Genomic DNA, 24,172 nt, shown 5'->3' on the forward strand with positions numbered 1-24,172 from the left:
GGACTATGCGCTCTTCTCTTTCTCTGTCGAGCGCATCCGACAGTAATGATATATGGATTTAAAATAGGCCTAATAATCATTTAATTTAAATTTGGAAATTAAAGCCTGTCTTCTTCGTGTGGGAAGCAGATTTATTGATGTGACTTATCATAAATCTTTACCAATGACAGTGTTTACCTTCAATGTTTTTAGCGAGCTGCGGTTTGAGTATCACTGATCTAGAAGCTTAAACCAAAGAAATTGAGCGGATTACAACAACAAACTACAAATCCCGTCAGGACGTTCGGGTCTGTCGTCATCTAGCGTCGCCTGTTGACGTAGCGTGCTGCCGCCGGGAGAAGTTTGAAATTAAACGTGAAACTTTTTATTCCTGAAACGGTAAATGTCAGCGTTTGTGAAATTTTCCTAACAAGCAGAATTTTCACCTGAGACGTCCTAAAGTGAGAAGCGGAGCTTAGAGAAAGCTTATCTTCAGGTGAGTATCGAGTTTGTATTGAAATCTCTTAGTGAAGTTGTTAGCTGGTGCTGTTGGTATTTGACTCTGACATGAGGCAGTTGGCTGTCAACATGCTGCTGTCTCTGCTCGCATATTTTAACGACGGTAACATGAATCAGAGGGAGCAGAGGTGTCGTTTTTAGTTCTGTCTCGAGAGGAGTATACCGAGGGAAGCGTCATGAATGAATAAAAGTTAGCTCAGTTTGCTAACTGTCACCTTCTTCCCGCTGTTATGGTTAGAAGAGTGACCGTGTTAGCTTGTCACTTCGAACTGAATGCGTCATCGATACAACAGAAGCCTAAAGATATTAAGTGCGCTAAAGAGTCATTTAGAGATTTAATAAACATGCAAACTTATTCTAATCAGGTGAAAGCTGAAAAGAGGTATATTCTTTAGGTCACTCTCATTCTTTAACATCTGTTGTAACTACGACAACCGGAGATGCTTTCGGCTGAACGACACCAGTGAACTCGGTCACTGTTTGTACCCTTACACCGTTAGCTGAGCTCACAGAGAGCAGAGAGTGTTCTCAGAGCAGCGGTTGAAGAGCAGCTGTCCTGACCAGGAGACACCTGTTACTGTGGATCCACTGTCCAACAAAGGAGCTTTTTAACACTTTCAAAATCCATCCATACTATCTTTAACAGCCTGTTCAAGAGGTTGATAACTGTCCCAGCACAAGCAAACAACTGTTGTTTTGATAGGAATCCAAAACGATCAGACGGGGAAAAATAGTTGTCAAAATATCTGGTTCTTTATCAGTACCAGAGGAAGAAAAAGTACCAGACTGTTTACTCAAGTAAAAGTACAGTTACTGTGGTTAAAATTGACTAAAGTAGAGGTGGAAAGTAACTAATTACTCAACTTTCTGTTACTGAGTATTTTTTGGTACTTGTTCTTGATTACTTTGAGTACATTTTGAAATCAGTACTTTTAAATCTAGTAAGTAAGTTAATCCAGAGTAACTTTTACTTGAGTACTATACTGTTGTGCTTTTTCCACCTCTGCTGACTACACAGTATCACATAATGAGAGGCTAATTTTACATCACATCCAAAAACAGCTGCTGACTGCTGGAGTTATTTTGCTCATGTTTCTGGTAAGTCTGAACGATTTGTGAAAATAATCTAATTGCAGTTCTTTCCCACAATATTGTAATTTAATATGCAATAACATAGAACACACTACCATTACTTGTACCAGATTTAGGCAAGAGAATAAGTGCTTGGAGTAAAAGTAAAGACTAAAAACTAGACTAAAATGTTTTGTAGTTTTTGTTTACTAAAATTACACTCAGACTAAAAAGGGTGAAATGACTAAAATGTAACTAAAATTTAAAGACATGTAATCAAAAGACTTGGACTAAATTTAAAATAGCTGTAAAAAAAATTAACTCTGCCTTTGACAAACTGGCTACATGGGACACATGTATCACTGATGCCTTTTTTCCCAAGGTCTTAAAATTGCCTCAGTGAAGTTCTCTTTATTCCACTGCCCTTTCCTCTGTTCATCAGGCAGAAATGTCTACACCAGAGGAATCATCAGACGCCCCCTCATCAGCGGGGTTGTCTTCAGCGTTGGCTGCTACGACTGCTACAGCTCCTGCGGCTCCTACCACGGACCTTCATCCCAAGGAGGAGCTCAGAAAGCTGCTGACTGAGTGGGAGGAAGTGGCGCATGGCACCACAGAGCAGCTGGTGGCCATCCTGACTAAGTCAGCAGTTTTTTACTGTTAAAAATCTATGATCTCGATTTAATTGTTTTACTTGTTAATGACTGTGTGTCATGTTTCTACAGAATATCTGAGCTGATTGAACGGGACACAGAGATGTATTACAAAGAAGATCCTGATCCATTTGATGACCGGCATCCAGGTCAGAGTCCATTTACACAAAACCTGGAGCTGACTAAACCTGAACTGTACCAGTTGTTTCTAAAACATTTTTTCAGTTTCTAGAGTTTTTTTGACTGTTGTATTTTATTTTTCATTCAGGACGAGCAGACCCAGGCTGTGTGCTCGGACAGCTCCTGAAGATGATCTTTCAGAATGATGAATTCACTAACGCAGTGAGAGCTGATTTATGTTTTTTACTGAGTGATGTGGTTTGTAAGGTCACACTTTGACAGCTGTGTTTTAAATTTCATAAGATTAACAACTGTCATTTAAAAACATAGAACATTTTTGAGGTTTTCATGGTTTATATCGATCCATATTTTGACAGGTTGTTAACAGGATGTAGGAAACAAAACATTCTAATAATATTATTATTATTATTTACATACCAAAAATAGTGGGAATGTGCATCAGTCTCTACAGTGGCATCTTTTTCTCTCTTAAATAGTGTTAACAGAAAATACATGAATTAAAACGATTCATTTAAAAACTGTTTTTCAGACTCTCAGCTTTAAAAAAAAAAAAAAAAAAAAAAAACTGCTACTAGTCTGCAACTGTAGTCTGAGGTTTGGATTTACAAAATATTTTTTTTGACTTTTGCCTCCCCATGAACCCATGCAAATGAGTCAAAAAGAGCATCTGATTCACAAAATACAAACAAAGGGTTGCTCCCCTGACTGCACTGCAGAATCAGCATCACTTTGCACAGGTGATGTTTACAGTGAGCATTTAAGCACGTTTGAAAAAAAAAACTGGCCCTCCTTACTTAAGTCAGCCTTGCTCAGAGGGTCACAGAGGTAACAAGACACCATGGATGAAGAATTTCAAAGGTGGAAAAGCACCCAATTTAATATGACGCCACACATCCTCTCAGGAAAACATAAACACCATTCACTGATTCTTGGGAATTTGGATAAAACAGGTTTTAATTTTGAAAATAAAAGTTAGTTAAATTACAAAATCTGAAGGTATATCATTATAGACCAAGGTCTTGGCTGCTCAGCAATGTACCGGTACAACCTCCTCATTTTGTATTTTTGTTATAAAATAGGCGTTTTTCCAGTTATTATTTTGTTTTTGTCAACACCAAAAAGTCATGTTTTTTAATTTAACAAACATATTTTAGTATTAAAAGAGACTATTACTCTAATAACTCAACAGCACTGAAGAAATATATTGTAAGCATATTCATTTAAAACAAATAAAACTCCCTCTGACTGTGGTGACAGTGGCCTCATTACAACATACAATTCCAAAATGTGTACCACTCAAGTTAATGGCTTCTTGCTTAACATATTTATTTAACTATTTGGTCCAAAAAATAACAATCTTGAGCACTGTGATAAACATTTTTCAAGGAATATAAGGTACAATGAAGCAATATCATTATTAAAAGTACCCCATCCCTCTATAATCAAATATCACCCCTAGGATGGACGATATGGAAGAAATATAGGAGGAATTACATAAAGTTAAAAAGGGGTTAATGAAACATTACAGGTCATATTGGTATTTATTGTGATCAACAACTTTATTCTAGCCTTCATTTAGGACCATTTGGAGGTTTTTGTCACTACCGTCAGAAAACCTGACAATGGTGACGTCTGAAATTTACAGAAGCTCAAGTGATCTTGAAGCATGCAGTAGAGCTGAAGGTTGGAAAATGGGGTCCTCAGGAATGTAGTTGACCTTGTAGTTGCCTGATTTTATTGCTTTTTATAAATACCTGATGGTGATGACGAACATGTAGGACACATTTTGAGCAACCACATAATAATAGTAAATATTGTTAAAAACTCACTGTTTGTTGTTTTTAATACATATTATAATGTACTCTTTCATGTGGTAAAGATATTATTCAATTCAATTATTACTTTTTGTTTTTTTAATCAAGTTGAAATGATTATCTCCTATCTAAGGACAATTGATTTTGTAGGCAGTTGGCCAGCATATAATCATTAGATTAATAAAAAATTAAAAAATAAACCTTTAAAAGAAGCTTACATATGTGCAAAGGATCCCCTGATTATAACCTTGATTCTTTTTATTCATAAAATTGTTATTAATTTTCAACAGAATGAGTACTTTTCTTAGTGGGACATGTTTTTTTGCCAAAGTTTTAAGAACCGGTGCATTATTGTTTGTTTTTCCAGCTGTTGGACATCTACATAATGACCAGCAGAGAGCTGAGCCTGAACACAGCCGCCTGTCGTCTGTTTCAGAACATCATGCCTGGGCTGGAAACCTCCGTCGTCTTCCAGGAGAAGGTGAAACTTTAAGATATGAATTAAAAAATGACTTTAAGAGGGATCTGCTTTGGTAGAGTGTGCACAATGAAGGGATGAGTTAAATAGAAGATGTACTGATTATTGTCTCCTATTTGGTCAATTTGGTTTTTATGTTCTTATTCTTTCATTATTGTTATAAGCTGTTACTGAATCACCACTGTGTTGTATGTGCCACAGGAGGGTCTGGTTAATATGCTGTTCACCTGGGCTCGAGAAGCAGAGCGTCCGCTGTGCATCTACAGCACAGGCTTGCTCGCCAGAGCCATGAGCGATCAGGAAATAGCAGTCGGCTACCGAGAACAAAACGCTCAGCTGGTGTGTATCAAGAACACAATTTCATTCACTGTACTTTCCTACTGTTATTTTTTAAAATGGATTTTACTTTAATGTCAAACAACTTTAAGGGACTTTAATTTGACTTTTTACTGCCTCCATGATGAAAACCTGTCAAGTACATTAATCTTGCCTGCGTGTGCATTTGTGTTGGAAGCAGATGAAAGACTGACATGGAATCTACATTTTAATCTTTTTATTGTCTTGCCTAAATATCTGCAGGTATAACAAAAATTCAGTCAAAATTATATTATTTAAAGAAATCTCCATCTGCTTTAATTTCGGTTAAATTTTTTATTATGATTTTGGCTTTGTTAGGGCCTGTTAGGTCTGAATATTTTGGTAAAATAATCTAATTGCAGCTGAAAATGTGCTAAATGCAAAGAGTTGGATATAAATGGTTCTCATTTGTCACTAAACTTTCTTTGTCTTTCTTGGGGCAGATTTTTAGCATTTCTTTCTAGAATCTTGAAAACTCTTCTTGATCCTTTATTTCCTTTGAACTTCCAGGTACCACTAATAATTCAGCGACTACATGAGCTGCAGCGTGATGAGGTCAATAGTAACTTTAAACCCATTAAGACACCTCAGAATCTACCTCAGGACTCTCAGGATGAAACAACAAAAACCTCAAGCCCTTCAGTGGACCAGCAAGAAAAGAAGGAAAGGGAAAACAAGGAAGAGAGGACAGATAGAGATGGAGAAAGTAGCCGGCCAGTGTGTTCAAAATCTTTGTCCCAGCTTGGATCATCTCTGAAAAACAGCAGCGGTTGCAGCAGCAGGAGTGGACCCAGCTCCACTAGACTGCTCCCAGACTTTATTTACCAAGCAAGCCAGGAGTCAACGTCAAGGGAGGCGGAGGACAGGCAGGGAGACGGAGGAGGGGGGAGGATTCTGACAGTGAAGGAGAACGGAAGGAAGGCTAAGCAGAAACTCAACTTCACCTCCTCCTGCAGGACCGAGGGGGAGGTGGAGAGAAAGGAATCAAGGGACCAGCCGAGCAGCAGCAGCACCTCCTGGTCTGAGATGAGCTCCATCATGATTGGTTCAGACTACCGTTTATCGCCGCTGAGCTCAGCCATGGAGCAGAGGCTCATCCTGCAGTATCTGACTCCACTCGGAGATTACCAGGAGGTGAGATATGCCCCTTTTAGTTCAACAAAACATATCAGCATGCTTTTAGTCGGCTGAGAAAAACACCTTTCTGATGACAGTCAAACACAGTTAGTCATGGATAATGTTCAAGGAAGGTTTGACGCAAAAATGTAAATGCTTGATGGATAAAGGTTTCATGACTATCAGATTATTTTCAAGAAGAACTCCTTGACTCCACACTTCAAATCACTCAGGCATTTCACTCTAAAGAATATGCCTCAAACTAAATTTAAAATAGATGCCAAAATCAACATTTTTGTGTGCAGCTGTTGGAGGAGACTGGAGTGTTTATGGGCTGAACTTTTGGTGCAAAATAAATAACAAAAAGAGAAAAAATCATTTCAAAAATTCACAGCATGAATATGAAAATTCTACTTTGAACAGATATATGTTGGCATTTATGGCCGCAAAACCACAAAACAATGTTTCTATTTCACATTTACCTGATTGCAATCCTCTAAAACCAGCTGTTTGTGACTTGCTGACCTGAATTTCAGGCAACATAATCAGACTGCTTGATTTGAGTGGTTCAGGAAGCTGTGACAGTTTCCAGAGACATTCAAAAACGATCTTGTCGCATAGTTAGTCTTTGGTCTGCACTGAGCTGTACAAATTCAGTCAACTGCTTAAGGGCTCACTCACACAAGGAAATCCAGTTTGATCCACCTGCATAATTGCTCTGTATCACACCCAAGCATGGTGCACTTCCTCACCCAAGCACGGATTTAAGAGTTGTGCTTCAGCATGGTTTGATTGCTCATGCTCAAGCACAGGACACTTCAGGCTTATGCAGTAAGAGGGTATTTTGCTTTGGTTCTCCCCTGGGAAATTTTGAGCATCCAATAATACACTCCTTGCTATCTGTTGAATATTTCAGCAATAATTATCTGAAAGAAAAACTGAGCTATCAAATAATAATTAACAAAAGTTCATATATAAAGCTCTTCACGTTGACAGATTTGAACTGTTATTTTTCATATGGTTATTTTTAAAACAAGAAGTTTAATGTAAAAGACAAATCTTGAGAGAATTGTGTTTACAGCTTTAAACACTTACAGACTTTTAGAATTTCGAACCAAACACTGTGAGTGGGAGAGATTTGAGCTGTACAGCAGAATTTGTGAGCACAAGACATGACATTGAGAATGTTGAACTATGCCCTCTCATGTAGCTGATTATTATGGTGCTAGCCTTGTCTCATTGACCTCTAATGTTTGTCTCCTCTGCAGCTGCTTGCTGTTTTCATGCAGCTGGACACCCGGTCATTACTGATGAATTACATCGACCTGAGGAAGACTAGAAATGTCCAGCTCACCTATGATGCACTTCTGGTGAGACTAACGCCCTTAAAAGCCACAGAAAACAAAGGATATATTAGGAATTGTTGGCATTCATAATGATTATTAAGCTGACAAAACGTTTTATCTTGCATTCAGTTAAAAAAAAAGGTATTTTTCAGTCAACATGCTTTTGATTCCAGTTAGATGTTTTATTATTCAAACAAGGAAATTCAAATATAGTATGGGTAAGTAGTATATAGTAGCAATTTGCTGCTTTTTTATGTGTTAAGAGATGAGGAAATTTAAGACGGCATCAGATAATGACAAATCTGCCCAGAATTTTTTTGATTTACTGAATTCTCCATGTTGTGGGATGTTTCTTTCCTTTGTATTAGGTTCTACAAATATTAAACAAACACAAAAGATTCATGTTTGATCAGCTTAAGGAAAAACAAAACACTCTCTTCAGTGATTATGTGAATGATGCACCTGATTTATGTTGACTCGTACCAGCTGAGTTAAAGACAAGCCATGCAGTCATGCCATCCCTTAAACCCTGCCCTTCAGGGGTCCAGCTCCTCCCAGCAGAGGAGCGTGTCTGCATGTGAAGGATAAGCAATGTTTTTGTAGGTGGGGCTGAGATGAGCTAAACAAAGATTAAAAAGACTACTTTAATCAGAGGAGTCCCACCTTTTACATCACAAACATTATCTGTGCCCATTTTCTCACGATAGACCCCAAAAGACATGTTGTCTACGGGGGTTTGGAATGTGCGTTTTGAAACAGGAAAGTGGAAAAAAGTGTATGATGTGCAGAATTCCTAAGTAGACATACATCCATATATTTTATTTAATGTAACTTTGCCACAATAACAATATATTCTGGTTGTTTTCTTGAAATCTTTACTTATTTATAATTCTACCTTGGGACATCAAAGCTAGATTTCCCATTAAAGCCCATTCATTTCTTCAGACCATCTCTCTTACATTTAACAATGTTGTCACAGGAAATGAAGTTTAATAAATTGTTTTGTATGCATGTCTTCCCTGATGTGATGTTAAACATTTATGTTTTGTTTACTTTATTGGACCATCTGTTATGTCCAAATTTAGGCAAAAAAAACCCCAAGGTATCCACGGGGTCTTACAATGTATTAAAAGTTAATCAATCAAGGCAAAATTAAAGCTTAAAATTGTATTGAATAGTCTTAAATGCAAGACCATAAAGTCTTAAATATTGTTCTTATTTTTAGAGTGATCTAGAGAAGTTGTAGACTTGAAAATGCTTTCAAATCAGAACTAAAGAGAATTATAAGTTTCCTGAAATTGACATAAACATTGTATTTTGTTCCTAAACCTAGATGTATTGCTGAATTTTAGCTTCAAATGCAATGCAAAACATATGAATATGTACCTCTAGCTTGTGGTGATGATGCATACCCATTATCAACCCAATTTATTCATTAGTTTAAAATTTCATGTGTTTTTTTAATCAGATTGTAAAGCTCTGTCTCATTTTTGTAGTATCTTGCCTCGCTGCTGCTTCACAAGAAGTTTGCAGCACAGTTCATCGCTCATGGAGGAGTACAGAAACTTCTGGAGATCCCGAGGCCTTCTATGGCAGCTACTGGAGTTTCACTCTGCCTGTACTACCTGGCATACAATCAGGATGCTCTCGAAAGGGTATGACATAGAGACACAGCATTTAAGACATAACATGAAGATTAGGTTCAGACTCGAGCTGTTGCTTCTTGTTAGCGCTTCATTTAAGGTTTTGGCGTCCTGTTAAGAGTTAGAATTTCTTTCTAAAAGTCAAGTCATCAACGTTGCACTAACATGACAAATAGAGGACTTGAGGTCTTTTTTTTTCGTTATTGTAGCTTGTAATGATAGGTAGTCTTTTTTAAATGTTATGAGTTGTATGATAAAGTAAGGCTGAAAGCTAATGTTAGTGTTTTATTTTCAGTTGAGAGCAGAAAGTCAAGGTTTATGGTATAGCTCTACATCACATTAATCTGTTTTGGATATACTGATGCGGTAAAAGTTTTGCTTTAAAATAAAAATTGAGGCAGATAAACAGACATAAAATGTTCTTTTCCTGTCTTGTTTTTATTTCGATGTATTTTTAGGTGTGTACCCTACAGGATGGCGTATTGTCAGACATGGTAGCCTATGCTCTTTGGCTGCTGGAGTCATCACACGCTTCAGGCGTCTGCCACGCCACCATGTTTTTCTCCATTTCTTTCTCCTTCAGAGCCGTGCTGCAGCTCTTCGACCAACAGGATGGCCTGCGCAGGCTCGTCAACTTGGTCAGCACAAAATCTTTTATCCTTTTTCTGTCATTGTTATTATGCTTGAAAGTAAAGCAAAGTACTTTTTATTGATACTCTTAAATTCATTGTTATTCCAAGGTTCCAAGGTGTTAATGCATTTTGACGTTTTTCCTTGTCTCTCTGTAGATCAGTACCTTAGAGATCCTTGACATTGAGCACAGACACTCCATACTGGGTGATGACATGGTTTTCTCCAGTCGACAGACAGCCAAGCACACCTGCATGGCCCTGCGCAGGTACTGCAACGGATAGATACATTATTTAGTAGATGGATGGATACAAACAAATGAATGTTAAGTCAGTAGATGTTTACTGGATCCTTTTGTCTCTGCTTTGCTACTATTTTGGTGTACCCCAAGGCTTGATCCTCAGTCCTCTTCCATTTATTTTATTAACTGAAAATTCATTTTGTTCGTTTGATTTTGTAAGATTAAAGTAGCAGCTGTCATGAGCTGGGTGTCACATAAAACCCTTGAACTTATCTCTGACAAAACACAAGCCTTATATTAGACCAGAACGGTAGAGCAGTTTCTGGATGCTTAATTAAATTTTAAGCACAGAGAGGAAATATTTATTTGTTCTAAAATATAAGATAATACTTTATTGATCCCCAGAGGGGAAATTCTGGATGAGGGATTAAGTTAAGGGATAAAGGGATAAAGTTCTAATATTTTTTTCCCAGGTTGAAGGCTGAGGTTGTTACAAACTTTCTTTTCATTATTGGACTTAATAGTCTTTAGAAAGTAGCCAAGGATAGTGCTGTGTTATATTTTTTTTGATATTCAACAGTGCTTAAAATTGCAGATTAAGACTCGGTTCCATTTTCAACTTTTACACCTTTCATCTGAGTACCCTCTTGCTCCTTGAATCAGTGTTAAAAGGTGTGGAAGTAGAATAAATAAGACAAACCCTCAAGCTCCTGATATATCATCAGTAGTAGTCAACAATACCGGACATCTCTAGGGTGATTTTTTTCTTAAATGCTTGTTTGACTTCAAAATGACTGAAATGCAATGCAACAGAATTAGATTTTAACACCAGATTGTTGTCATAATCTTCAAATCTTGCCAAATCATTCTTGGAGAATTCCCATCACAGTCAATGCGGAGTGTGCCTCTGGAAAATGTCTGTTTGAGGGACTAAGTAGGCCTTGCACTTCACTCTGCCCCTCCACTCTGGCAAGAAACAGGACGTCCTGCCTTCTAGACATGAACACCTAAAACTTAGGAACAGTGCTGGGTGGTAGGGGCAAGGGTTGTATTGGCATTGAACCGCTGACTTGCATATTTCTCTCTAGTTTTCAGTTTTAGACTAACTTTTTGTGATGAATTTAACTTCTTCACTTGGTGCAGATGGTCTAAAAATCTTTAATCCCCTTTGCTTGATGCTTAGGATTGCTTCATGGCTTTGTAGATCTACTTATTACACCTGTATCTGTTAGTATTTTATATGAATTCATTACACCAAGCACTATTTGGTTCTAACCAACATTTTTCAGGTACTTTGAGGCTCACCTGGCTGTTAAAGCTGAACAAGTGAAGCAATCCCTGCACACATCAGGAGGCACCATTGTTCCCCAGCAGCCACCTTTCAAGGTATTTAAAGAATTTATTATTATACAGTTTGTGCAGAAATGTGTGAAGTAATTTGTTAAAAATACAAATTACTGATAATATTAACATTTAAACTCAGTTTTTATGTGTGGCTTCCTGTTTCCAGGCGTATACGTACACTAGAGAGCAGATTATCGAGATGATGGAGTTCCTCATTGAGTGTGGACCGCCTCAGTTCTACTGGGAGCCCGTGGAGGCTTTCTACAAGCTTTCCTGTGTCCCTTTAATGCTGCAGCTTATATCCTTAGCCTGCGACTGGAGGACTTACTACGGCAGGTAGTGTTGCATTCATATGTACATCTTCAGCAGTTAATGGGACAAACTCAGTCACCTGCAAAGGCAAAAAATGCTAAAAATAAGTCACTCTTTCATGATTTTATAGCACTCTCTTTTCTTATCCATCAAGTTTGAATACATTTTGATATATTTGTAGCTTTAGTCGGTCACTGAGTCTCCTCTCTTCCTTTCTTATTTGTCTTTCCAGAAGTGACACGGTACGCTATGCTCTTGACATCCTGGCCATGTTGGTGGTGGTACCCAAAGTTCAGTTGGTGTTGGCCGACACTGTGGAGGTCCTGGATGAAACAAATTCTCCTGTTTCCACCGTGGGTCAGTAGAAACTTGTTGTCACTTTCATTTCTGCTAAAGGATTGTCCTGATGTGTATCACTGTGTTTGTTCTGCAGGTATGAGCATCATTCTGGGTGTTTCAGAGGGTGAGGTGTTCGTCAATGACGCTGAGATCCAGAAGTCTGCTCTCCAGGTCGGTACATGGCTTCAGTCAGTGACTTCATATGTTTCCATACACAGACCTATTTTATTTAAATTTCTCAGGAGTATTCCCATTGAGATACATAATCTCTTTTACTAGAGAGTCCTGACCAGGACAGCAGCTTGATAAGTCCCACACATATGACAAAAACAGATCATAGCAACAGAGGTTACATAAATGAACAAGTCAGCAGCTTTCAGTAGAAAAAACACATGCACACACTGGTCAAATTTTCCCTAATTTTAGCTGTAATCTCCCAAACTAATACAACACTCTAGGTTAAGATGACCCTGTATCTCAGACCAAGATGACAGAGCAAAAACACTAAAAGTTTCTACAGTCTTAGCAGTTCTGTTGCTGTGCTTACTAGGGCTGGGCAATTAATCAGATTTTAGATTTAATCGCAATATGTCCTACAGCAATTTTCAAATCGAAAAAGGTGAAATATTACTTTGACCTAAAATATGTGTTAAAATACCAGTTTAATTCAATTTTTGTGCAGCAGAGATATGTCCCACCCATCATGCAAACATTTAAATGTCATTTTTTAGAATAGCTTGCAAAAATCCAACTTTCCTTATTTATTTTTTTTAATTCAAAATAAGGGTGACATAAAAATGGTCATTCCCTTTAATGCAACTAATATAGAATTTTCAATATAAGTCAAAGTAATTGCAAATTGGAAATTTTCTCAAAACTGTTCTGCCCCAGTTAAATATATTTAAGTTTGTTCTAGACTGATTTATTGCATGTGTTGGAGGAAAAGCATTGGATGAGGAACTTAAAAATTCCCTCACTGGCCAATTAAAAAACAAGAACTTTTGAGACTCATGATACCAGCTTTATCAACAACAGAGGAGAAAACAATCTCACTGAGTTTAAAGCCTGATTCAGACAAAAGATTTTGGATGCAATAAGATGCTTTTAGAATGGCGCTAGCAAAAGTTGCAGCAGTCTGAACAGAGCCTTTGCAGCTGGAGCAAAGCTGTCTGATACAGTTGCCAGTGATTCAGCCTGTCAAGTCGCAGACAGCTGGCAGGTAAATAGAGAAAAGGGGAATATGAATTGGATTTTGAAAGTCGACATACTCCATTTTGGTTGGCTAAAGCTGTGTCTTTCATTTTGAAAACGATTACATCTATCCTTCTTCACTGATTGTCATGATAATCAACTGTCATTAACATTGTTGGGTGGCAGCGAATATGAGATAATCCATGAGAAATTCAAGGCTGTAGGAGTTCAAATTTGTCCATGAAAACTAAACTATTCTCAATCATCTCATCCGTCGTTATAACAATCTATTCTAGCAAAGCATTTTTGTGCTTTTACACCGCGTTCCACATTATTATGCAAACAACGTTTTTCTCTGATTTTCTAAATATCAATGCAAATGACAGTCAGAATATTTTTCAACTCATCAGCAGTTAGAGTATAATTCAAATGTTTTTGAACAAACTTCATAATGATAACTATTATTTAAAAAAAAAATAAAAACCTCAAAATGCACTTTTCCACATGTTCCACATTATTAAGCAGGCCACAGGTTTCAGCAATATGGGACAGAAAAAGGATCTCTCTGCTGCCGAAAAGTGTCAAATAGTGTAATGCCTTGGACAAGGAATGAAAACATTCGATATTTCAGGAAAAATTAAGCATGATCATCGTACTGTGAAGAAATGAGGAAGGTTTCTGACGGACAAATACATCAGTTTAAGAGAGCAGATGCTAAAATGCCATTACAAAGCAGCAAACAGGTATTTGAAGCTGCTGGTGCCTCTGGAGTCCCACCAACCTCAAGGTGTAGGATCCTCCAGAGGCTTGCAGTCATGCATAAACCTACTATTCAGCCACCCCTAACCAATGCTCACAAGCAGAAACGGTTGCAGTGGGCCCAGAAATACATGAAGACTTATTTTCAAGCAGTCTTGTTGACTGATGAGTGCGTGCAACCCTGGATGGTCCAGACGGAGGAGTGGTGGATGGTTGGTGGATGGCCACCATGTCCCAATGAGGCCGGGACGTCAACAAGGAGGGGACGGAGTCATGTTTGGGCCGGAATCATGAGGAGAGGGCTGATAGGCCCCTTTAGGGTCCCTGAAGGTGTGAAAATGACCTCGACAAAGTATATAGAGTTTCTGACTGACCACTTTCTTCCATGATACAAAAAGAGAGCCGTGCCTTCTGTCGCAAAATTTTCTTCATGCATGACAATTCACCATCTCATGCTGCAAAGAATCCCTCTGTGTCATTGGCTGCTATGGGCATAAAAGGAGAGAAACTCATGGTGTGGCCCCCATCCTCCCCTGACCTCAACCCTGTTGAGAACCTTTGGAGCATCCTCAAGCTAAAGATCTATGAGGGTGGGAGGCAGTTCACATCATATCAGCAGCTCTGGGAGGATATTCTGTCATCCTGCAAAGAAATTCAAGCAGAAACTCTCCAAAAACACACAAGTTCAATGGATGCAAGAATAGTGAAGGTGATCTCAAAGAAGGGCTCCTATGTTAACATGGAACTTGTCCTGTTCAGATGTTTTTGATTGAAATAGCTTTGATTTCAGTAAATATGACCCCCTGATGCTGCAATTTCTACAAATGACCATTTTCAGTTCTTTACAACCTATAGATTGTTTTAAAAAGCTGTTGTGCTTAATAATGTGGAACAGTGCATTTTGAGGTTTTTATTTTTTGAAAAATAATTTTTGTCATTGTGAAGTTTGTTCGAAACATTTGAATTATACTCTAACGGCTGATGACTTGAAAAATATTCTGACTGTCATTTGCATTAATATTTAGGAAATCAGAGAAAAATATCATTTGCATAATAATGTGGAACGCGGTGTATGTACCAACATTTCCCTGCTGTGCTAGGACACGTTGGTCCGTGAACGCCTGCCTCCTCCATCAGCAGCACATCAGGCGGTATTGTAGTGCAGTATAGTGCAGTACTGCGGTAATGTACTGTAATATGTACTTTACCAATGTAATGTACTGTAAAAGTGCAGTACTGTCCCTGTTGTAGAGACAGATTTATTGTGCAGTAACTTCTGAAATACTTTTAAAGTGGCCTAAGAGATTGTGAGAGTCATTGCCATGGAAACGATACATCATCTCCTTCAAGTGCAGCAGTGTGAACTGGCAGTTTCTAATCAGGAATTTATTCACATCGTCGAACTTCCTCACCCAGATCAGCTGTATTAAAATCATATCCAGATAAAAATAAATAAAGACAATGTATGTTTTAAGGGGATTTAATAAAAGAAAGGCTACTGATGATGACACTGAAGTAGAAAAACAGTGATGAACAGAAGACATCAATAAAACAGATTGCTAATAAAATGGGATTGATGTAATGATGAAAATAATTAAACCACAGTGACAGATGGAAATGAAAAACATTTGCAACAAGAATGGGATCAAAAAGCAATGATTATTGTTGTGACTTTTTTCAGACACAGGTCTGCGGTAGTTTTTGGTATGTTATCGTTGATGATGACTTAATTACATTGATTACAATAAGAACAGTTTATTTTAAATGCAACTTACTCAGGCTAAATTTCAAATACTTTTTATTAATTATTATTGTAATTATATTTCTTTGGGTTATGTTAAAGTAATTTTGTATGAGTGTTAAGTGAGTATGTCGGACGGGAGTCGACAGTGTTGAGTGGTCTCATATCAGAGTCTGCTTAGGGCCTCACTTTGGACAGGAGCAGCCCTGGATGGGTGCATGTAAATGATGGGTAAATGCATGTTTTCTGAGAAGTGGCAAGAGGAGAAGGTTTCAAAGCTGATGCTGGGGCTGATACTTGTTAACATTTTATGGAATTTTGTATAGAAAGCAGCTCCACAGTGAAGATTTTACCAAGTATAATACAAGCAGAGTCTGTTAATGTTAGCACTGCTAGCATCTCAAAGAAAGCTTAATTTGCTGAGTAGAATAACTGATACTATATGCCTTTTCTTAACTATGGAGTACAAATTTTTGTCTATTGGCTCAAAACTTGTACATAAATGTGCCACCAATGTAGAGTAACTGGCTAGGAATTGAAGATGCATTGGGGTCTTGAAAGAGGTCTTCAGATGCATTAAATTTGATGCCAGATTTTCTGTATATACCTTTATCGACTTCTTTAATAGAGTGTAATCATACTGACTGGTGCTGTTCGGAAGTCATACTAGCAACATGGAACGTAATTCAAATCCTTTAGTCCACTGTGTCTGTCTGATTGCTTTGGCATTTGAGATTGATTGCTTAAGAGATTAATGCTTCTCTCAAAATAAACACTTCACTGCTACGTTGATTATTTACTGTAGTAACATATCAGTGATTTGATTTATCCCAAAAGAGATACAAAATTTGGCAGTGTTTTAAGTTATTTTCCTACCCAAATAATCTGTTTTTTTTTTTCACCAACTTTATCTCCATTTCTCATCACATCTTCTCTGCTTTCACACCCCAGGTCATAATAAACTGTGTGTGCGCCCCAGACCAGAGCATGACCACAGCTGGTGCTTTCCCCGTCACCCCACTGAGGTCATCCCTGCACCTGAAGCAGCCCCCTGCCCCCCATAACAGAGTGCTGGTCCACATGTGGCAGGTGGTGCAGAACAACAACGGCATAAAGGTAAGAATCAGTTAATCATGACTCAGTGTTTAATTAGTAATTACCGACTGTGCCCTAGGCTGTTCCACTCTGACAGCTCTTTCCCTCAGGTGCTTCTGTCTCTGCTGTCGGTGAAGATGCCAATCACAGACGCAGATCTGATCCGAGCTCTGGCTTGTAAAGCTCTGGTTGGGCTCTCTCGCAGCTCAGCGATCAGACAAATTATCAGTAAACTGCCACTCTTCACCAGCAGCCACATCCAACAGGTGAGTTATACTGGAAACCTTTTAGGTAGAGACAAAATCTTTTAACTTCAATGTGTGCACATTGAAAATAAAAGCAAAAGTCAAAATACAACTGAAGACAGTTCTACCGTGCCAGCCCCTTGGCCTTAAGGATGGCAGTGCCAGTCAGTGCACCACTGCTTTGGTCTAGACTAAAATATCTCAAGAGTTAAAACGCTGTAATGAATAATAATAGATATTTGTAAATTCCAAATAATGCCCACTGAAATGGTCTTTCTTGGTCTGTTCAATGCAGAATAAAAATAGAAAAAAATGAAAAAAAACTGGGGGACTTGGATCAGCTTTCAATACTGACACTAACTCAAATAAAATCTCAGCCTCCAAAGCACTCATGTTTTTGTCCTTTTCATCTCCAGCTAATGAAGGAGCCAGTGCTGCAGGACAAACGAAGTGAGCACGTCCGTTTCTGCAGATACGCTGCTGAGCTGACAGAGCGAGTGTCTGGAAAGCCTCTCCTCATGGGTACTGACGTCTCACTGGCTCGTCTCCAGAAGGCTAATGTAGTCGCCCAGTCCCGGATCACCTTTTCTGAAAAGGAACTCCTCATACTGATCAGAAACCACCTCATGGCCAAAGGACTCAACGACACAGCGAACACGCTTATAAAGGAGGCCAATCTGCCCGTAACATCCCTCTGTCCAAACTCCTCCTCCTGTGTCACCCCTCCCTCCTCCTCTGTGATCCCTAGGACTTGTAGGTTATCTCGGGTTGTATCCTCTCCTTCAACCTTAACTACAGGCTGCTCCACAACTCCACATCGCACCTCCTCGTCTACCTCAGCCCTCCCCCCTCCTCCACCCCCATCCTGTCATTCCTCACCTCAGGGACAGAGCTCACATCTGATGGGCCGGATTTTATTCTCACGGGAGCGACCAGTGACCCCGTGCAACTCAGGGAGAAAACTCAGGGCTTTGAAACAGAAGTCTGACCATGGTGCTTTCATACAGGTCAGTTAAACACTTGATTTAATCATTTATTTGTTTGATTATTTATCCAAGCCGAAATCATTCAACATCTGTTACAGGACACTAAATTGACCAACCATTTTTTACAATTACTTGATTTGAAGTATTTAGAATGCAAATATTTCTATGCCAAGTTAGTCTGCTTAAGCCATTAACTGTTCTAGAGAGGTGGACATCACCTCTTGGTTTCAAAAGGCTTATCTAGACCACTGGTTCCCTACTGATCAGACATCAGGACCCACTACCACCTCCTTAAAGGTCACATTTTATGAAAATACACTTTTTCAGGCTTTTCACCTTTCAGAAAATATGTGCTGAAACAAGCCGTTCTCAGATTTCCCATGATGATGTCACGTGGGGAGTTTGCACTGCTCTCAGGTTTAGTTGGTTCTCCCCACTTGGAGGAAAGTTCTGCCCTCCTTTCCTGAGCCTCCTCTCAGCTACTGGCTGAGGGGCGGAGTCAGACAGCTCATTAACATTTGAAGCCACAGACACAGAAACAGCTCAGTGAGGGGTTTGTAGTCCTGCAAAAATCCAATACTGGTGTGTTTTTTTTCATCAACAAACTTCACAGGATCATTTTGGGGACCTCTGAAACCAATATAAACTTGTCTTGAAGGGGTAAAATACGTGCCATTTAAGAAAAACTCACAAAGCACATTTTTCAAATCTTGAACCAATTAAATTTAGAGATGTAGAACAGCAAGTGGGTCAAATTTACCAATTATTTGAGTGCATTGAATTGACCCATAGGAAGGCACATTTCATCAAATTGGCCATTAGAAAGTCAGCATTATATCTTATTGTCCAATAGGAGGGAAGATTTTGCAAACTGACCAATAAGAAGAATTTGATAAGCCAGTAGGAAGGCATCATTGAATCAGCTAATTGGATGGCAAGTCTCAACAAATCAACCATTCAAGGGCAGCACTGAATTGGCCAATAGTAATTCATCATTGAAGTGACCAATAGAAAGGCAGGTTTACATGGATCAACCAATAGGAACTCAGTATTCTATGGGCTAATGAAAAGACAGTGCTCATGGAATGAACCAGTAGGAAGGAAGACTTTATCAAATTGGCTAATAGGAAGGTAGCATTGAATCAGCCAATGGGATGGCTGTCTGTGATTTTGACGAACTTTATCACAAAAATCACCATCAGATGACCTTACTGACTTATAATATCCTAATTCAGACAGCTGCAACCATCCCCAGCAAGGTTCCAAAATGGTCACTAATCTTTACCATGGCATGATAGCTATCAGTAATAAAAATAAATGTTTTTAGCAGCTTTTCTCTCTCATGATGTCATAAACATACTTTTGACAGAAAGAATAATAGTCCCCAGTAAATAAATCTTGTAGGGTACTGGTTAAATTGAAATGAAACTTTCTAACGCTCCTTAAATGATGGACCATTCAAGGAGCAGACAGTTCAAACAGCTGGCTCCTTTAGACATGAATCAGAGCCCACTACTTTTTGAAAAGAACTGATTTTCCTTTGATTAAATGTTTGCTGTTGTAAAGGACTAAAAAGGGAAGATGGTACCATGTGAAAAGCTTTTTGGGAACTGAAAGATTGTCTCTTATTCTTGGGCTGAGCAAAATAGTCCAGATCTCTGAAGAGCTGCAGTTCCCAGCATGCTGAGTGAGACTGGAGGAGCAAAAATAAAGCTGTGCTTTTTGTTTTCTAGTGGAATACCGCATATCACATCAGTTGACATGGCAGTCTTCAGTAGTGCTAGTAGGTGTTAGGGGTGAGAGAAAAAATCGATACAGCATAGTATCGCGATATATCATGTCGTATCTTCTGCCAAGTATCAATTTTTACCAAATTATTTGCTAATATGAACTGAAGTCTATGATACTGGATAAATAGCATCAGTTGCTTTGATAATACTGTTGCGCTCTTTGTCCAGTGAGGTCTGCAAAAGTGACGGTCATACAGCAGGAGAAAGTTAGTACAGCCTATATGGCAGCAGGGAAAGGACATTAGGAATGCAAGCAAGGCACGAACAACATGGACATGGCACATGGGGTTTGCAAGGAGTACTGCATTAAAATAAAATACTGCAGTAATACAATAAAAACAAAGAAAAGGCTAATGCTAAATCAGCATCAATACAGCAGTATATTGCAATATATGGTACCACAATACTCTGTGTATTGCAAAATGTTTCATATTGCAACAATGTCAAACTGTGACATAAGTATCGTGATAATATCGTGTTGTGGGGCCACTAGTGATTCCCACCTCTAGTAGGCATTGGGTCTACACAATCCAAAGTCTGGCTACATGTGGTCAGTGTGATTGCAAGTGTACAGTCCTCAGACACCAGGCCTGATTCTTCTTGAAGAGAAGGTCTCAGACACGGTTCATGTGGACTTTGGCATGAAAAAATTGGACATGCGAATGCAACCAAAGAAAGGCGATTCAGACCACCTTTCTATGCAGAATCACCTCTCAAACCATTTTCAGTACTCATTGAGGTGTGTTGACACAAAACATTAAGGATGACCAAATGGTAACCAAATGGCCAAAACTGATATAAATTACTAAAAATGTGTTGTATAAAAAGGGTAAAAAGTGTAGCAGCATGCAGTTTCCTCAACCCTCTGGTCCTTAACTCCAGCCCTCATCATGTATAACAAATGTGAATTCATTTTCAGAATTTTAACCCTTTAAATGCCAGTTTAGTGCCACTTTTAAGCGGGCGCACTGCATAAACAGATGGCTGTTTTGTTTACTTACTGCTCTGCAGGGATTGGCTGCTTCTTGGTTCCAAAACTTTTTATGATGCAGACAGGGTTGCAAAGGTCATGTTGGTGAAAGGAGATTTTTAATCACCTTTTATCTTTTCACTTCAAAGACATAAATCAAAGTAAATGACGTGAGAAACATTGACTATACAGACCAAATCTCATTCAAGGTATGTGCACATGCACATACTTTGAATGCTCAGTAACTTATGAATAAAGAGAGGCCATTTTAAAATGAATAATCTTAGTCTTTAACCCTCTAAATTGCTATAACCCTCAAAGTAGCATTTTGCACCATATAATGTGAGCTGTTTTATGGTAGTCATTGTGGCCTACAAGGGCTGTAGGAGGGAAACTAAGTTTTTTGTCTTCACAGTGGAAAATTCTGTCAACACAGTGTGGACTTTGAAATTCCAGAATTCATTAAAACATGAATATATTTGTCAAATGTCATCATCTTAGCAGGATCACTGCCAGAGTGAGAGCAATTATACAATTAAAAGCCCTAAAAGGGCTCTAGGTGGGCCTGAGGGTTAAACTTGCATTCTCTCTAATGTCCAGCAGCAGTGGTGTTACTGGAAAAGGAAGCTGATGTATTGAAACCAAGAGGAAAATGACTTTACTCTGATTTGATTTACTGTCTCAGAAAATATTTTTACCATTGCTGAGTTATTTGGCTAACATCTAATTTGGTGCCTTTCTTCATGTTGTTTGCCTGATAATCTCCCATAATGGCTACTTTGTGTTTGCATGGCACCTGTGAACCCCCTTCCCTTTATTATCTCTGTAATATTTTTCAAAGAGTTAACTGGAAAAATCAAATATTTCTTGTCTTAGGAAATTGCTACCCTGATGATTCTCCCCAAATATTGTTGCTTGTGGACCTAAAAACTTGAGGAAAATTGAATTAAAGCCATGTTCACTTTTTGTAAAGTCTGTTTAGTAAGAGTGGTATTACTAGCAGGATTTTAAACTGTAATATGATTGTAGTAAAAATCAAATGACATCGATCCTAGAGTTGGAATCATGGCAACAAAAATAAAGGTCCTAGCCAACTGATATTAAGTAATTTCTTGCTTTCGGTTACCACGAAATAAAGACTTTGTGTTTGGTTGCAATAATCAAAAGACTGAAGGCTCTGATTTCCTTTGTCTTTTAAAATTGATAGTTTTTCTAAAATTTAGGCCCTTCTTGATACTAGCCATCATAGAAATAACGAAGATTGAATTGTAATTAAAAATTCTGACACTGTAAGGACATGTTGTTCTGCCCTGCTCAGACTCCAGCTATGAAGAAGCAACTGGAGCGACACCTCCCATCCCCTCCAACCCTCGACAGCATCATCACAGAGTACCTGAGGGAACAACACGCCCGCTGCCCTAATCCTGTCACCACCTGCCCCCCCTTCTCCCTCTTCACCCCCCACCGCTGTCCTGAGCCAAAGCAGAGGAGGCAGGCGTCACCTAACTTCACCGCTCGCCTGGGAAGCAGGGTGCTCTACCCCAAATATGGAGGTGTGGACAGAGGGTGTCTGGATAGACATCTTATATTTAGCAGGTAATGAAGAAGACATTTTAGAATAAAGCTCTACATTAATGTTGTTTTCATGGGCTGTCTTTTTTTAGTTTTTCAAGTTTAATCCAAGACAAGTAAAATCAGCCTAACAAAATATAAACCACATATAATCCCCTTAATCATTCTCTCATCTACCCTTTTTTTAAAAAAATCTCTGTTCAGGTTTCGTCCGATGTCGATCTTCCATGAAGGCGGCTTCACCTGTTGTGCCTTCTCAGCCCGTGAGCGTTTCCTGATGTTGGGAACATACTCAGGTCATGTCAAGTTCTATAATGTTTTCTCAGGACAGGAGGAGGCCAGCTACACCTGCCACATATCAGCCATCACACACCTGGAACCTTCCAAGGTACGTTTGCATTCACGCATACATTCACTCACTGTACAACATCAATGGTGTGTTGGATCACAAGCTAGGCACCAATTCAATACTTATCCAGGGATTTATCTCGACTTTAGAGAAAACAGCCTCTCTCAATGAGAAGAATTGTACTGAAAACATATATCAGTACTTTAAAGTTTGTTTTGTATCAGTGTTCAAATGTCACTACATAAAAGGCAGGGGTGGAAGAGTACAAGTATAGTTACTTTGAATGAAATTAACTTGAAGAGTAACTAAACCCCAAAGTTTCAGCTGAGGCTCATCTGCCCTGGAATAGGCAATCATGTGATCCTGAATGCCCTGTTGGGGTTCAGTAAGTGGGGGAAAGCCATCAGAATAAATGGGAAAGGAGGAGAGTTAGTACTTTACAGCTAAAGATGAATCTCTACACTGCAGTTATAATCAGAAAATGTCTACATACACTGAATACAACCCCTACACTTTACAGAAAAGCTATTTTTACCACAGTTTAACAAATTTTTTGGCATTGAGGTGGTCAGTATCACAAATACTCGGAGAATGATTGGATGAATGTTCTGTGTCACATCTTTACCGGCCAATCAGAGCAACAAAAAATGTGACGTAGCCGCCACCGAGCTGCTGCGCCCCTATCGAAGGAGTAAACACCATAGAGAGCTGCAATGTGAACCAAGGGGACTGTAGACATGTCAGTACACGACTTTTGTCGTTTTTGAAAAGAAAGCAACTCACTGCTGTTCTTTGTTCTTCTATCAACAAAAAAATGTTGTCAAGTTCTGATAAAACTTGTGCTTTAGCAGCATCAACACTAATGTCTTCCACCATTAATGCACCAGCCTCTTGTTGCTGGTTAGCGATGTACCTTAATTTTCCTATTTGACAGCCTGAGTGGACATTTGAATCTTCTTACTACAGACACAAATATTCAATATGTGACCATACATCCACAAACTCCAAGACAGAAAAACATCCTGACAGTGATGTCAGGAAGTCACAAGCAAACAAACTTGATCATGCTTATTTGATCTTGTTTGTGTTTTCAGGATGGAAAGTTACTACTCACCTCTGCTCCCTGGAGTGAACCGCTGTCCGCTCTGTGGACTGTGGACAGCGTCTTCAGCAGAAAGTAAAACTCTCTCATGTATGAGTTACTTTGGCCATGTTTAGGCTATGTGGTGTGAGATATTTCTAAAGTGCTTATTTTCTCCCAGACAATCATTTGAAGACGATCACTATGTGGAGTTCAGTAAACTCTCTCAGGACAGAGTCATCGGCACCAAGGACCAAGTCGCACACGTATGTCACATGTAGTAACTCACAGAAGTTTCTTTTCTTCAAGCTAATGATCTTCAGTATTACACTGTTCTCTAGATAAACTCTGTTCAAACTCTTTTCTCGTATTTTCTGTTGTTTTAGTGTAATTTTTTTCCTTTTGTGTTG

The 24,172-nt window shown here is 38.8% G+C and overlaps 1 protein-coding gene across 1 annotated transcript in view; it reads left to right on the top strand.

Moving 5' to 3' along the window:
* Window positions 1-323: 323 nt before the first annotated feature.
* The window catches only part of LOC121506934 (DDB1- and CUL4-associated factor 1-like), a 29,564-nt gene continuing 5,715 nt past the window's right edge, over window positions 324-24,172 (top strand). The window contains exons 1-22 of the mRNA XM_041782990.1: window positions 324-475; window positions 2,012-2,211; window positions 2,295-2,371; window positions 2,491-2,564; window positions 4,545-4,658; window positions 4,857-4,994; window positions 5,523-6,146; window positions 7,397-7,498; window positions 8,971-9,129; window positions 9,576-9,755; window positions 9,906-10,015; window positions 11,278-11,374; window positions 11,499-11,668; window positions 11,877-12,001; window positions 12,078-12,154; window positions 16,626-16,790; window positions 16,880-17,035; window positions 17,431-18,021; window positions 22,079-22,356; window positions 22,537-22,720; window positions 23,776-23,858; window positions 23,944-24,028. Of these exons, the coding sequence (XP_041638924.1) occupies window positions 2,018-2,211; window positions 2,295-2,371; window positions 2,491-2,564; window positions 4,545-4,658; window positions 4,857-4,994; window positions 5,523-6,146; window positions 7,397-7,498; window positions 8,971-9,129; window positions 9,576-9,755; window positions 9,906-10,015; window positions 11,278-11,374; window positions 11,499-11,668; window positions 11,877-12,001; window positions 12,078-12,154; window positions 16,626-16,790; window positions 16,880-17,035; window positions 17,431-18,021; window positions 22,079-22,356; window positions 22,537-22,720; window positions 23,776-23,858; window positions 23,944-24,028 (3,783 nt within the window). The 5' untranslated portion in view covers window positions 324-475; window positions 2,012-2,017. The remainder of the gene's footprint in view (window positions 476-2,011; window positions 2,212-2,294; window positions 2,372-2,490; window positions 2,565-4,544; window positions 4,659-4,856; window positions 4,995-5,522; window positions 6,147-7,396; window positions 7,499-8,970; window positions 9,130-9,575; window positions 9,756-9,905; window positions 10,016-11,277; window positions 11,375-11,498; window positions 11,669-11,876; window positions 12,002-12,077; window positions 12,155-16,625; window positions 16,791-16,879; window positions 17,036-17,430; window positions 18,022-22,078; window positions 22,357-22,536; window positions 22,721-23,775; window positions 23,859-23,943; window positions 24,029-24,172) is intronic.

The sequence above is a fragment of the Cheilinus undulatus genome, linkage group 3 (assembly GCF_018320785.1).
Source record: "Cheilinus undulatus linkage group 3, ASM1832078v1, whole genome shotgun sequence".
Lineage (NCBI taxonomy): Eukaryota > Metazoa > Chordata > Actinopteri > Labriformes > Labridae > Cheilinus > Cheilinus undulatus.